Raw genomic sequence first — 15784 nt, 5'->3', positions numbered from 1 at the left:
ACCAGTTTGCCGCCTAAAACAGGCCTCAAAAGAATCTCTTCTTGAGCAGAATCTCTTCTTGGTGTTGAAGCAAACTGAGTCAGTTATTTTAGAAAGCAATTTTTAATAAATCTAAAATGAAGGACTAGGTGAAATGGGATGAAGATGGATGGATGGATGGAAGGATGAAGATAAAGTACATTTGTCTCAGAGTTACACTGACACCTAGGAGGTTTTCTCTCCAGGCTTCATAAAGCTTATACTTTTACTGAGAAATAAGTGATGCCATCTGCTGAGAATCAGGGCAGGGATGCAATCGGCTCAACAAGAGAACTGAGGGTTTGGAACAGCACCTGAGGCAAACTGTTATCAGTGGGGTGCCCTCTGTGTCCCCACCTGTTACCAGTCGAAGTGGAGTTCTTGGGGTGCCACAGGTGAAAGAATTCCTGAGGAAGGAAGATGGCGGCATAGGTAAGCACCTAAACTGCTGCCCCGCACAACAATTTCAAAACTACAACTACAAGACAGAACTGGACACCATCCAGAACCACAGGAAAGCTGGCTGAGTGGAAATTCTACAACTAGAAGGAAAGAGGAAAGCTCACAGAGAAGGAACGGCAAAGAGCTGAGGTACGGAGACACGCGCGTGCAGAGAGGAAGGGCAGCGGAGTGCCTGGCTGGCTTTCTCTGGCGGGAGGGGGAAGGAAACCCCCGACTGCACTGAACCCCAGTTCCGACTGCACTGAACCCCAGTTCCGGGTGAAACCCTGTGGACCCAGGCTCATACAGGGGGAGTTTGGACTGTCAGGTAGAGAGAAAGGCACACGGAGACTCGGAGACTGGGAGACTCAGGGGAGCCGCAGCGGCAGGAGTCTAGAGGCGCGATTACCCAAAAAGACTGACTGCAGAGGTTACCACAGGCTATCCCTAGCAGAAGGGAGTCGGAAGCTCCTGACTGCACTGAACCCCAGTTCCGACTGCACTGAACTGCAGTTCCAGGTGAGCCCCTGGGGACCCACGCTCTTACGGGGGAAATCTGGACTGTAAGGCGGAAACTCGGAAACCGCGGAAGGCAGAGGTCTGGAGACTCGCATGCAAGGGCAGGGCTGACGGGAAGCCAAGACTGTCTGCTCCGCCCGGAAACTCCACCCCTTCCAAGCTGAGCACAGGGGCTTTTGCAATCTGGCAAGGCTAATCCTATAAGGCTGTCTCCAGCACCGAAAATCTCCCAGTGTAGACACAGCTGATCCTTACAGCCAACTGGCCTGGAGGTCAATTCCTCCCAGTGATACCAACAACAATCAAGACTTAATTACAACAAGGCTGTATACACAGTCCACAAAGGGGTGCACCAAGAGTGTCCACCTCAGGTTAACTGGGGAGGCCGACCCACTGGGCCATATAGGAAACCTAGCACACAAAGCTACCCTACCAACTCAGGGAAGCAGTGAAAAATGGGGAGATGAAGAAACAGATCACAAACGAAAGGAATGGAGGAAAACAAATGACTGGATATAGAATTCAAAACCACGATTATAAGGCTTTTCAAGAATATCCTAGAAAAGGCCGATAAATATAATGAGACCCTCGAAGATATGAAAAAGGACCAACTAGAAATTAAACATACACTGACTGAAATAAAAATTATTATACAGAGACCCAACAGCAGACTAGAGGAACACAAGAATCAAGTCAAAGATTTGAAATACAAAGAAGCAAAAAGCACTCAACCGGAAAAGCAAAAAAAAAGAAAAAAGAATCCAAAAAGTTGAAGATAGTGTTAGAAGCCTCTGGGACAACTTCAAGCGTACCAACATCAGAATTATGGGGGTGCCAGAAGAAGAGAGAGAGCAAGATACTGAAAACCTATTGGAAGAAATAATGACAGAAAACTTCCCCCACCTGGTGAAAGAAATAGACTTACAAGTCCAGGAAGCGCACAGAACCCCAAACAAAAGGAATGCGAAGAGGACCACACCAAGACACACCATAATTAAATGCCAAGAGCAAAAGACAAAGAGAGAATATTAAAAGCAGCAAGAGAAAAACAGTTAATTACCTACAAGTGAGCACCCATACGATTGTCAGCTGATTTCTCAACAGAAACTATGCAGGCCAGAAGGGAGTGGCAAGAAATATTCAAAATGATGAATAGCAAGAACCTACAACCAAGACTACTCTACCCAGCAAAGCTATTATTCAGAATGGAAGGTCAGATAAAGAGCTTCACAGATAAGAAAAAGCTAAAGGAGTTCATCACCACCAAACCAGTATTATAAGAAATGCTGAAAGGTATTCTTTAAGAAGAGGAAGAAGAAAAAAGTAAAGAGAAAAATTATGAACAACAAATACATATCTATCAACAAGTGAACCTAAAAATCAAGTGAATTAAAAATCTGAGGAACAGAATAAACTGGTGAATATAATAGAATCAGGGGCATAGAAAGGGAGTGGACTGATAATTCTCAGGGGGAAAGGGGTATGGCGGGTGCAGAAAGAGACTGGACAAAAATCGTACACCTATGGATGAGGACAGTGTGGGGGGAGGTAAGGGCAAAGGGTGGGGTGGGAACTGGGTGGAGGGTAGCTATGGGGGGAAAAAGGAGAAACAATTGTAATAATCTGAACAATAAAGATTTATTAAATTTTTTAAAAAAAGAATTTCTGAGGCTCCCACAGGAGTTATTGTGGTGAGCTTTATTGATGAGGTAAAATTAAGGGGGTTTCCTTCCGAGGTCCCATCTCCCTCTGATTCACCAATCTAGTCTTCAGCAGGGCTAGAGCCACTGCCCAACGTTTCCCTTCCATATCAAACAAAGCACAGTTCAGTCCAACATTTGACTAGCTTAGTTTGTGTTCCCAGCTGCAGCCCATGGCCTTGTGGCTGCTTAAGTCCACATAGTAGGCTAGCATGAGGGCGAGTGCGGGTCACATGGCAAGAGAGTGCAAGGGAATAGGAACAAGCCTAGGCAGAGAATTCTTTGTCTGGAGATTTTAACCGTCCAAGATTTCACTGCACTTGCAGTGCTCTACCCCCAGCCAATTATCTTTTTCCCAGGTTAGACTGACAGGTAAGCACCTTCCCTAAGTCACCCTGACTTCATTTTGCAAGCATCCAATTCCCCCTTTGTTTGACCCCTCCCCCAGTGACTTGCAGGGAAGTCCCCAATGGTTTCCTGGGGAGTATCAAGTTGTAGCTTCCTGGTGAAGCTGCCCAGATGACCATACTTATAATGCCTGGCCTCCCCTTTGCTCTCTTTCTGTTACTAATATTCATGGCTCAGCAGTTGAGCATTGACCTATGAACCAGGAGGTCACAGTTTGATTCCTAGTCAGAGCACATTCCCCAGGTTCCAGGCTCAATCCCAGTAGGGAGCATGCAGGAGGCAGCCTAACAATGATTTTCTCTCTCTCATCATTGATGTTTCTATCCTCCTCTCTCCTCCTGCCTCTCTGAAATCAATAAAAATATATATATTTTTTAAACTAGCTAGTTATGATGATAACAAAATGATAGAAGGAGAAGACGAAGGGCATGTGGACCCAAAAGATTGGACTAACCCATGCTGCTTGTGATTTTTTACAGCAGCCAAAATGTGACTGGTTAGGAAGGAATTTGATGGGTGTGTTTCAGAGCCACTCATTTACCCACACTTTATTCAGATATGCAAGAAAATGCAGTTCCTTCATATTTTTAGAGTTTATATGAGCCTCCACTTGCTGGATTGTAAGGGAAAAGAAGAACAAAATTTCTGATCCAGCTTGAACCAAGGGGCTGTTTCTTAATTCAGTCAGTCCCTTTGAATTATGCTCAGTAACTTAAATTCTCTCTCATCTCTCAGTTTCTCACTGCCAACCCCTGATGTAATACAGGTGTGCTGGGAAGAGTAAGGCTTATGCACCTGCAAGGCAGAGGAGACTCGGGCCCCCTGGCACCTCTGTTCTCAGGGATGTCTCTGATCTACCAGGTAGCTGCTTGTCCTGCTAGCATTTGCCACCAACTTCTGCATGGCCTGCCTCCCATTCAGCCTAGGCCGAGGTGCAGGAGAAATTGGCTTAAAGAAAGGTTAAGACAAGTAAATTACAACCACAATGATATGAGGCTAGAAATCAATGATAATTGATCTGAGGAGTTGACTCTCTATGTTTCAGAAATACTAGAAATGGAGACTGCTTCTGAGAGCCTTTTCATCAAGGACTCTCATGGACGCCTTAACTCCTTGACCACCGTTCTTGGACAAGAAGTGGACCGGTTTAACAATCTGCTGAAATTAATACACGTATGAGCGCTCACTGCCATCATTGCTGTGGGGTATCAAAGCTGTGAAGAGAATTATATAATAACACTAGAGGCCCGGTGCACGTATTCATGCACTGGTGGGGTCCCTTGGCCTGGCCTGTGTCCTCTCGCAATCCAGGACCCCTCAGATGTCGAAGAGCCGGTTTTGGCCTGTCCCCACAGGCCAGGCCGAGGGATCCCACCAGTGCACAAATCCATACACCAGGCCTCTAGTATGCGTATAAGATCTTTGGTTAATCTTTTCCTCCCCCTTCCCCCTCCCCCCTTCCCTCTGAGATTTATCAGTCTGTTCCGTGTTTCCATGCCTGTGGCTTCCACTCCTGCATTGAGTGTCTGCCCCCTGGTGGTCAGTGCACGTCATAGCTACTGGCCGGTTGGCTGGTCACTTAGGCTTTTATATATATAGATGAGTGTGCTTAGAGCCTTCCATTCCCATCACCTCAACATTTCCATTTGAATATGCTAACAATTCTTCAATCCCAACTGGTTTAAAATTGAATTTACCCTTCCCAAACAAGGCCATGTTCCCTCTCTAATAATGGCTTTGTGTATATGGGACATTACAAATCCTCCATCTCCTCATTATCCTTACACCCTTAGAATTACCATTGACAGGTCAGAAATGTGATCAGAGACCTAAGCATTAGAGATTTAGTTCTCATTCCTGATGTCTAGTTTGCATTGAATAAGATTGCATTTGTGAGGACTGTGAAAGCCAGCATTTCCCAAAGTATGGGTCACAAAACACCTGCCATAAAATCCACTCTGCTGCAGGTTCAAAATGTAACTCCTGATCCCACTCCAGCCCTGAGAGAGAATTTCTGGAAATTCCTGGGAAGATGGATATTTTTAAAGAAAACTCGCCCAAATGATTTCACTGCAACTAAAACTTGAGAGCAACTCTTTGGTCCTTTGCCTTATGCTCAGGAATATGTTCTCTCTACATGGTCTTGAATGTGTAATGTTGGCTAAACACCTTCCAGGTTTCTACGTGTATAACTTTGATAAGGGAAACTCAAAAGCTATTAGAGACCAAATATAGAGCAATGACAGGAAAAGTTTTACCACCGAGCAGGGAACCAAATACCTAGCACAGAGTCAAGGCTCAGTGATGAGATTGGGGAGGACAGCCCTAACTGGTTTGACTCAGTGGATAGAGCGTCGACCTGCGGACTGAAGGGTCCCAGGTTCAATTCCTGTCAAGGGCATGTACCTTGGCTGTGGGCACATCCCCAGTAGGGGGTGTGCATGAGGCAGCTGATCGATGTTTCTCTCTCATCGATGTTTCTAACTCTCTATCCCTCTCCCTTCCTCTCTGTAAAAAATCAATAAAATATATTTTTAAAAAAAACATTGGGGAGGACAGATGGAGTAAATCTTTTAAAGCCAAAGGCCAGCCCTAACTGGCTTTGCTCAATGGATAGAGCATCGTCCTGTGGACTGAAAGGTCCCAGGTTCGATTCCGGTCAAGGGCTTGTGCCTTGGTTGCAGGCACATCCCTAGTATGAGGTGTGCAGGAGGCAGCTGATCGATGTTTCTCTCTCATCGACGTTTCTAACTCTCTATCCCTCTCCCTTCCTCTCTGTAAAAAAATCAATAAAATATATATAAATAAATATATATACATATATATATAAATATATATACATATATATATACATATACATACATATATATATATATATATACATATATATATATATATACATACAAATTAAAGCCAATCTGTCCCCTCCTAGGAAAACAAAGTCTCTGAATGTTGCTGGTTGGCTGGCAATACCTAGGCTCATGGGTTAGGGGTACACAGCGGCAGCTGAATATATGAATTCCTCACCTTGGGACTGTGGCATCGAGACAGGTGTATGCCAGTGTCAGCAGGCCAGGTAGCCAGGTCAGGGCTTATTACCTTCTGTATTGAATGAATCAGGATACAGATTAAGCTGCTGTGATAAAGATCCCCAAATATAGCAACCAAAACAAGATAGAAATTCACTTGTCTCTCAGCTACCTTCCCAGAGGGAGCCCTGTCTAGGGAAGGTAGGTTGGTCTTGCTTTCTGAGTTCATCCAGGGATCCCAGAGAGAGGGTTGGCTCTTCCAGCCTTAACAGGTAGCTTCCACTTCTGGGTCTAAGGTGGCTGCTCCCCCTGTCCCCTTTTGCTAGTCACTGTGGGGAAATAGAGCTGAGGGAAAGCAGCTTCCTCATAAAAATGTGATCCAGAAGTTGCATACATCATTTCTTCTTGTATCCATTAGCCAAAACTCGGCCACATGGCCACACCCCAGCTGCAAGGCTGGCTAAGAAATAGAGCCTCTGGGTGGATTCCTCTCTGCACAGTTAAAACTAGGGGGTGGGGAGGACTGGTGTTCAAAGGAAGAAGAGGAGATGGGTGCTGCTCATCTCTTGTCTCTTCCACATCACCCACTTGAAGACAGGCAAGTCTAAGTATCACTTCCTCCATAAAATCTTCCTGGACATCAGCCCTCCCCTCCAACATCCAATGACTTAGGAACCCTTCCTCAGGGGTTCATCATTTCTGGTTCTATGTCTGTCAGTGTAATTACCACATTGTTTTGTAATTACTCCTCCATGAGTAAGGCTTTCCCAATGGAAAATGACTTTCTTAAAGAAAAAGGGATTGGTATATTAGTCATCTCTGTTTCCCTAGTACCTGACGCATACTAAATCTTCCAGTGGCATTGTTCAAAACCATATCTTCGGGCTGCTGGGGACATCTCTCTTCCTCCTCTTCTTCCCACTTCATTGGATTCTGCTACTAACTGCCTGAACTGTGCCCCACCCCCAGATTTTACACCCCATGGTTGCATGTTATAAAAATGCATGAAGGATGGGAGGGTCTGACCCACCAGACAGTATGCAGAGAGTATGGAACCCAGCTAGAGGGCCTATCAGCCAAGGCAGCACCTGCCACCACCAATGGGTGCATTCCCACTTGCTAATTACATCTGTGGAGGGCATCAACCCTTTCTTGTTCTCTTAGACTTCTCTAGAAACACTCAACAAAGCCATAGCTGGATTTGTGGTGATGTCTGAAGAAATGGAAAAGGTGTATAACAGTTTCCTCAACAACCAAGTTCCCTCCCTGTGGTCCAACACAGCCTACCCGTCCCTGAAACCACTAGGATCATGGGTCAAAGACCTTATTCTGAGGACTGCATTTGTGGACGTAAGAAAATGCTCTTCTTTGGGATTTGATAAATCTAGCAACACAGTTGGCCATAAGGTCCTTAGGAAGCCCTAGCTAAAATATCGACGACTCTTGAGGAATCATCTCAGCCCAAAGACACAGATCCTTTCAGAATGGCATCACTTTAGACATCTCATGCTACTTATAATGGAGTTTGCCCCAGGCCCTTATCCCAACATCCCATTTTAATTCCATGCCATCCTTGGAGATTCATATTTCGTTCATGGGACCCCACTGTGAGGTACAAAACCAACCTGAAATGGGCCCAAACTCCAGTGTGACCTTGCTACCATCTCCCTCTTCTCCACCCTCTGTAATAACCAGGTTCTGGGTTTGTGGTCATGCTGCGGGGTGAGGACAGGGCCAGGGCAGGCCGTCAGGATGGGGCTGGTGACTCACTCAGGACTGCTTTAGATTCTGCCCCCTGGGAGCCCCTCCAGAATCTGACTTTGATTTAAATGACAAACTCCGTCTCAGGAAAACAGTACATTTTGGTGTAATGTGTCTCCTTCAGCTGTGGCTCAAACGAGGGCAGCCTAAGTCCTTCTGGATCTCCGGGTTCTTCTTCCCTCAAGGATTTCTAACAGGTACGAGTGCTTTCCCCACAGAAGTCCCCCAGGAAGACATGGTGTGCTCTGGCCTGGGCCTCTAGGACAGGCAAGGTGGCATGGCTGCGACTGGCCTTGCCATGAGGCTGTTGACTTATAGGGAAGTCCAACGAGGCCCAGCTCTTCCTGGCTTGCCAGGGAAGAGGATGACAGAAACAGCAGATGTTCCCTAACCCCTGCCCTTGTCGGGCGATGCAAATGCAAACACCGCTGCACCTGTGGACACACACATTGAGCCCCAGATCCCCATGCAACCCGCCGTGCTCCAGGGCACCACACGCCCTTCATCTGCTCCGGCTCCAAGTCTAAGCAGCTTCCCTCCCTCTAAAAAATACTCTTTTAAGAAAATAAATATTTTTTCATTATAGTTGACTAAAAAATACTCTTGATGTCCTTTCATCAGCCTAGGGGGTGGAAGGATGTTATTCCAGGGATTCCTGCTGGAGAACCCCAGAGTGGGCCAGGGCCACTGGGCTGCTAGATGCTAATCAGCTGAGCCCTTTTCTCTCTCATCCTAATCCCCAATAAACAGCCCATGCAAGACAGCTGAACAGGACTGTCAAGTTGGGGAGACTGGGTTCTGAAACTCCCTCACTGGTTTGTCTCCCTCAAGGGCGGAGCAGTGCACTTTAGACTTAGTCTCCTTCCCTCTATTCCCAGCCATGACCACAATACATGTGTTGGCCACGCCCCTCCCAACATCTCCCACAGGCTTCCTGTCTCTGTGAACTAATTCAGAATAAGGTGTCAATGGTTGCCTCTTCTCCATGGAGAGGAAGCTCTCTAATGCTAGAGCAGCCTGGTTGAGGGCAAGTGGGGGCTGTGTTTGGACAGCAGTGGTCTTGTTCAGAGGAGCCATTTTTCTGATTTTTTCCATCTATAGGAACTCTTCAAAATCATGCTCGGAAATACAATTTGCCTATAGATGAGCTGAGTTTCAAGTACAACGTAATTCCTGCCTATCGGGATCAAGCCGCGGTTATAGAAGCTGCCAAGACAGTGAAGTTTGGACAAGAACTGCCCATGGACGTGCAGGTATTGTCTCCTGGACTGTTGTGATAGCAAAGCAGTGTCTGTCCCACTGTCATTCAATGTCTCTGCCAACCTCCCCTGCCTCTCCTGCCTCCCATATGTGAGAGCAGAAAGGGCAGGATGGGGCTCACACCCCCCAAAACGTGCTCCCCAATTAGCACTAGATCTGAACCCAGTGTGGGGTAGGGGCGAGGAGGTGGAGGTGGTGCCTACATCAGCAGCAATTCTCAAACACCAGCTGGGAGACCTATAATTCAGCTCAATTCTGATGCTACCCAGAGATAGCATCAGACCCCACAGGTTCAGAGTTCAGTCCTACAAGATTACCCACCACCACCCCCCCGCCATTTCAAATGCCAGTTTCAAGCCCACATTGTCACCTGTGCTTCTGACCCATGACTCCATCCTGGGGTTCAATCAATTTGCTAGAGTGGCTCAAAGAACTCATAGAAGCTTTATCTTTAATATGGTTTTATTGATTTTTAGAGAGAGAGGAAGGGAGAGAGAGATAGAAACATGGATGACAGAGAAACATCAATTGGCTGCCCCTTGCACGCCCCCAACTGGGGATCAAGCCTGAAGACTGGGTGTATGCCCTAATAGGGAATCAAACCAGCAACCTCTTGGTGCATGGGTCGACGCTCAACCACTGAGCCACACCCACCAGGGAAACTTTTTACTTAACTAGTTACTAGTTTATTATAAAAGGATATAACTCAGAATAGTGAGATGGAAGAGCCGCCTAGCTCAGTGGTCGGCAAACCGCGGCTCGCGAGCCACATGCGGCTCTTTGGCCCTTTGAGTGTGGCTCTTCCACAAAATACCACGGCCTGGGCAAGTCTATTTGGAAGAAGTGGTGTTAGAAGAAGTTTAAGTTTAAAAAAATTTGGCTCTCAAAAGAAATTTCAATTGTTGTACTGTTGATATTTGGCTCTGTTGACTAATGAGTTTGCCAACCACTGGCCTAGGGTAAGGTATAGGGGAAGGGCACGGAGCATCCATGCCCACCAGGTGTGCCACTCTCCCCACATCTCCACCTGTCCACCCTGAAGCTTTCCGAACTCAGTCCTATGGGGGGTTGTGGAGGTTTCATTACATAGTCATGGTTGATTGGATCACTGGCCATCCGTGACTGAACTCAGTCTCCCTCCCTAGAGGTGCTGTGGGGGGATACACTGAAAGCTCCAGCCCCCATCTTTAGGTGCTGCCCAAGCCCATCTCATTAACATAACGAGACACCACTATCACTTTCAACATTCAGGAAATTCCAAGGATTTGGGGAGCTGTGAGTCAAAACCGCAGAAAGCCCTGGCTGGTTGCTCTGTGGTTAGAGTCTCGGGTTCGATTCCCAGTCAAGGGCATGTACCTCGGTTGCAGGTTCCTCAGCCCCAGTAGGAGCAGGTGTGGGAGGGAGCCAATTGATATTTCTCTCTATCTCTCTCTTTCCCTCTCTCTCTTTCCTCCCTTCTACTCTTTCAAAAAATCAATGGGAAAAATATTCTCAGGTAAGGATTAAAAAAAAGTCAAGAAAGAACCATGGAGGAAGACCGAATATATATATGAAAACAATATTTTGCTTATCTGAATGACCAAATATATATATTTTTTTATAAATCACAATATCATAGATACTTACAGTAACTTTCTTCTTGTGGAGAAAATATATCAAGAGGTTAAAAGCAGGAGTTTCAGAATCAGGCAGGCCTAAATTAAAATTCTGACACATCCCGTTAGACCAGAATCACCACAACACACTGGGCATCGTTGTTTCTTAAAGCTCCCCTGGTGATTCCTGTATACAACCAGGGGTGTGAACCAACGCTGCCAAGCTGAGCTACCCAGCGTGGAGGCACTGAGATGTTTATGGGGAAAGGGAGCCTCTGCCTCAAAGCATCGGTTCACCCCAGTGGGCCTCATATGTGTCATGAAATCAAAAATTTGCTCCAGATTGCTCTTGCCAATAAAGTATTCACTAACCAATTAGTGGAGTTGGGGTGAATGGCTTTTGCTAACTAAACCTGCCTTAAAATGTCATGGTGTTAGTAGGAATTGTTCCTGGGCAATTCTATCAGCATCCACTCTACTCAGATCTGCTCCCATATCCTTGAAAGACCTTGCTAACAAATAACTGATGATCATCACAGCCCTCTTATCCCATCTGCTTCCCATGAGGAGGGAAAATTCTTAACATCAGGATCACTATTCTGAAGCACATGAAGGGTTTCCCAGGGATATTGCCTCTTAGACATGTTGATGGAGTATCAGGTTTGGTGTCAAACTAAAAAGCAAGTTGTTTTACCTGTTGGAGCCTCTCGACAGTATTCTCCTCTCGAGACTGTGAGTTACAACAGCAATCTGGTTCTTGGAATTAACTGAGGAGGATGTGGGGCTGACCGCCTTCTCCTCTTCTCACCTGTAAACTTCTGGGTGTGTTTCAGTTGCCCACTCCTGAGGATGGTGTTCTCGTTCATGGGATGTTCATGGATGCTTTCCGGTGGGACAATAAGGCGATGGTGATAGAAGATGCGTTGCCCGGACAGATGAATCCAGTGCTGCCTGTGGTGCATTTTGAACCTCAACAAAATTATGATCCAAGCCCAATACTTTATCAGTCCCCCCTTTATAAAACAGGGGCCCGGGCAGGAACACTCTCAACCACAGGTGAGGATGCTCTAACATTGGTACTAATAATGACCAAATGCAAACTACAGTGGAAGCCCAAACACTCAGCTCTCCCTTTGGACCAACTAGCTAGGCTTAAAATGAGGCCAACTTATACAAATTTACAAATGCTGTAAACTCTGTTTATTTTAATACGGAGTATGGTTGGATATTTTAAAACTGATGATTGCTTCTATTAGTCTAATGAGTAGAAGATGGTTTATTGAGCAGTGGCTTCTAATTTTTAAATGATGGTGTGAGTCAACACTAAAATCTCTCACCAAATCCATTGAGACTCATCAAAGAGATTTTAAAATAAATTACTAAATGGAATGCCAGGCTGCAAAAAAAAAATGGAAATCTGAGTAGCCCTGAAACTGAGATACAGCCCTGAAAAAAAGGAACCAGACAGAAAGAGAGCCCTCTGAACAGATAAGCTGAAGAACTGAATGAAGACAGTGAAGGGTAAGCAAGGAGAATGAGCTGAGGAAATCCCTCAAAATTCACAATGCAATTTTTTAAAAAAGGAACACTGTGGGAAAAGCCAAAATCCCCAATGTTGATCTGGTAGGCAATCTTGGAGAAAATGAAAAGTGATAATTTTTTTAAAAATAATGGCCAATCGTTGCCCAGAAAAGAAGAAACACTTGAGATCTCATATTAAGAAATCTCACAAAGTCTGCTGGGGATAATTTTTAAAAACATAAATAAACAAATAATCAAGTTTTTAAAAGTAACCTAGATATACCAAAGTGGTACTTAAGACTATCAGAAATGCCTGGCTGGTGTACTCGGTGGTTGAGTGTTAACCTATGAACCAGGAGATCACTGTTGGATTCCAGGTCAAGGCACAGGCCAGGATTGCAGGCTAGATTCCCAGGAGGGGGCATGCAGGAGGTAACTGATCAATGATTCTCTCTCATCATTGATGTTTCTTTTTCTTTCTCCCTCTCCTTTCTTCTCTCTGAAATTAATAAAAACATATTTTTTAAAAAGACCATCAGAGATAAAGAAAATCCTCAAAGCAAAGAGGTAAAACATATTAACATGCTGAAATTAAAATTCCAAAGAATCAGATTGACAGACATCTCTCATTATCCACAATGCGTATAAAAAGATAATAGAGAAACACCTTCAAAGGCTGGAGACAATACAACTTTGAACCAAAATTGGAAATACAAGCAAATTATCATCCAAAAGAGAAAGTGTGATAAAGACAGTCTTAGACATATAAAGGCTCTAAATTAATAACCATTGGCTCTCTATTTAACACACACACACACACACAATTAAATCTTTCAAAGTTTGACCATAAAAATGATTTTAATAATAATTTAGAACTAAATTTCCAGATGATAGAAATGTGGGAGATGAAGCAGGGCAGAAAGAACTAAAAAAAGAAAAAGAAAAAAAAAAAGCTTCCCTTTTGAATAGAGAATATAGATATTGATGATACTTATTTTTCTAATAAAATATTAAGTTAAAGTATGTTCTCTAAGGGTAACATACAGAATAGAACTAAAATAGACACTCCTATCACCTGCATGATCTCCCACTCCTATTATAAATCTAAAAAGTATTAAGAAGCTAGGAGCCCTAGCTGGTTTGGCTCAGTGGATAGAGCGTCGGCCTGCGGACCAAAGGGTCCCAGGTTCGATTCGGGTCAAGGGCACATGCCCAGGGTTGCGGGCTCGATCCCCAGTAGGGGGCATGCAGGAGGCAGCCAATCAATGATTCTCTCTCAACATTGATGTTTCTATCTCTCTCTCCCTCTCTCTTCCTCTCTGAAATCAATAAAAATATGTTAAAAAAAGAAGAAGAAGAAGCTAGGAGATGCCCAGCCGGCCAGCGTGGTTCAATGGTTGAGTGTCGACCTATGAGCCAGGAGATCAGGGTTCAATTCCCCATCAGGTACATGCCCAGATTGTGGGCTCGATCCCCAGTGTAGGACATTCAGGACGCAGCCGATCAATGATTCTCATCATTAATGTTTCTCTCTCTCCCTCTCCCTTCCTCTCTGAAATCAATAAAAATATATTTTAAACGGTGAATAAAATCACCACAGGGATGCTGTCAACAACATCCAGACTCTGGAAAACCCAGTTACCTTGACTCCTAGTACCGTACTCTTTGTATTAAGGGGTTATGCTTTAAGTAATGACCACGCTTTCTTCTGTATCCTTAACTAGGTCATTCAACCAACTTTGTGGTGACCGTCCTTTTACCCTCCAAGAGGTCCAAAGATTACTGGATTGCCAAGGGCTCAGCTTTGCTCTGCCAGCTGAATGAGTGAAAGGGGCCGCTCAGTGCTGAAAAGGAAGCAGGCCAGGGATCTTTGAAGGGAAGAGTCTGCGTAATTTATATGTTAGCAAAACAGCATTACTTCTGATCTGATTTAATAGTAGTAAGTGTGGCTTTTCTCTTATAATCTAAAATAAAGTGTTTGAGTTGTTCTTTCTGTTGGTAATTCAAGCTTTGATGTGAAAACAGTGGGTTCAGCTCCCACCTCTTCAACCTGCTTCCCCTTCCCCAAATGAGATCCAGGAAACTTCCCCTTAGTGACCTGGGGGACCCCCCTTCCCGCCCCCCATGGGCAGCTGGATCTCAGCAGTTCCTTACCCACACAGGCTCCCTTCCTCTTCACACAAACATGAAAGGCCTGGTATGCACTTCAGTCACGTGGCCCCAGGTTATGATGAAGACCAGGTTTCTAGGCCAGACAAAGGCTCAGAGCCTTCAACATGGAGGTTGATGCTGTGACTGTGACAACTGGTAGCAAATGAGCAGGAGGATAAGATCCTGGCCCACGGCGCCGGTTCTCCCACTCCACGTGGCTATATCACAACCCTCGGAAGAGCCTGTGCTTTCACCAAAGTGCAGGTCGGTCCTGCCCAGTGCCCAGGAATTTTCCCCTTCCGCTTTAGGGTGAGCCTGTGAACATGTCCAAGTGCCAGCAGGTGGAAGAACCGGGTCAGTCATAGTGATCCAGTCCTCCCATTTACCTCCTCTCCCTCATGCCCATTCCTATCAAAGTGAAGAACAGACTCGAGTCACAGAGCAGCAGGAAGCTCCACTTGTACTCCTCAGAGTTCAGTGCAGAAGTCGGAAGCTACTTTTGGTGTTTCAAGCAGGAACAGGTGCTCACTGAGCTTTGGGAATGGCTGCAGCTACTGAAGTCAGAGGTTGACACTAGGCACTCGAGCAGCTGCAATCCAGGGTCAGAAAGCTACAGGAAACCACGTATCTCACAGGTATGCCAGGCTCCGGAGCAGCTGACTAAGCAGCAGGGTGTAGAGCTGGGCCCCCGCACAAACGTGGCTCTGCTGGAACCTGCACTTAACTGCCACCACCGCTGAAGAGAAAGGCCTTCTGCCCCCTCTGCCTTCCAGTCTCACATACGCATACCTCACTGTGAGAATCTTAGTTATGGCAGCAAGGGAATCTGGGAAAGTTTAGCCCTCCTGCCCCTGCAATGCAGGGGGTGCAGAGGTGGTGGACATGGATCCCAAGGGCCATCACACCACTCTCTTTTCCATGAGACCCTCAAAGATCTCTGGGCCCAGGAAATGACTGAATGAACCCACAAGAAGGTCTCTGGCAAGGAAGGAGAGGCCACAGAGCTGAAAGCCCAGGCAATCCAGCTATCCTAAACCAGGTTAGGAACAATGGCATCTGCTTCATATTGGCCCCACCCAAATTCTGGGAAGACCCTCTGGGTTGTGAGCTACTAAGAGGCCCAGTAGGACCATCAGGAAACTGTGCCACAGGTGGGAGACCCTGGTCTGGACACATGGTGGGATCAGGGTGAGGGTGGGGGAAGGGAGGCCTAGATCGGCTGGGTAGGGCTAAAAGTTCCGATTTCAGACTAAACTGGTGCAGCTCTACTCTTATTCATTTTGTATAGACATTTCCAATAAGACTTTATTTGTAAAAGACATAGACATATAAAATAAAAACATAATAAGACATGATGGGGGCCTTTCTTACACCTGACAAA

The 15784-nt window shown here is 45.6% G+C and overlaps 1 protein-coding gene across 1 annotated transcript in view; it reads left to right on the top strand.

Annotated features, from left to right (window-relative positions):
* The window catches only part of DNAH6 (dynein axonemal heavy chain 6), a gene marked incomplete at its 5' end in the record, with an annotated part of 243258 nt that extends 229013 nt beyond the window's left edge, over window positions 1–14245 (top strand). Inside the window, 6 exons of the mRNA XM_080684947.1 lie at window positions 4132–4259; window positions 7280–7465; window positions 8001–8073; window positions 8978–9129; window positions 11565–11787; window positions 13977–14245. Coding sequence (XP_080541073.1) covers window positions 4132–4259; window positions 7280–7465; window positions 8001–8073; window positions 8978–9129; window positions 11565–11787; window positions 13977–14080 — 866 coding nt within the window. The 3' untranslated portion in view covers window positions 14081–14245. The remainder of the gene's footprint in view (window positions 1–4131; window positions 4260–7279; window positions 7466–8000; window positions 8074–8977; window positions 9130–11564; window positions 11788–13976) is intronic.
* Window positions 14246–15784: the final 1539 nt, after the last annotated feature.

The sequence above is a fragment of the Plecotus auritus genome (genome assembly GCF_963455305.1).
Source record: "Plecotus auritus genome assembly, chromosome: 8".
Lineage (NCBI taxonomy): Eukaryota > Metazoa > Chordata > Mammalia > Chiroptera > Vespertilionidae > Plecotus > Plecotus auritus.
Note: the sequence above shows the minus strand (reverse complement) of the source record. Positions and strands in the feature narration are given on the sequence as shown.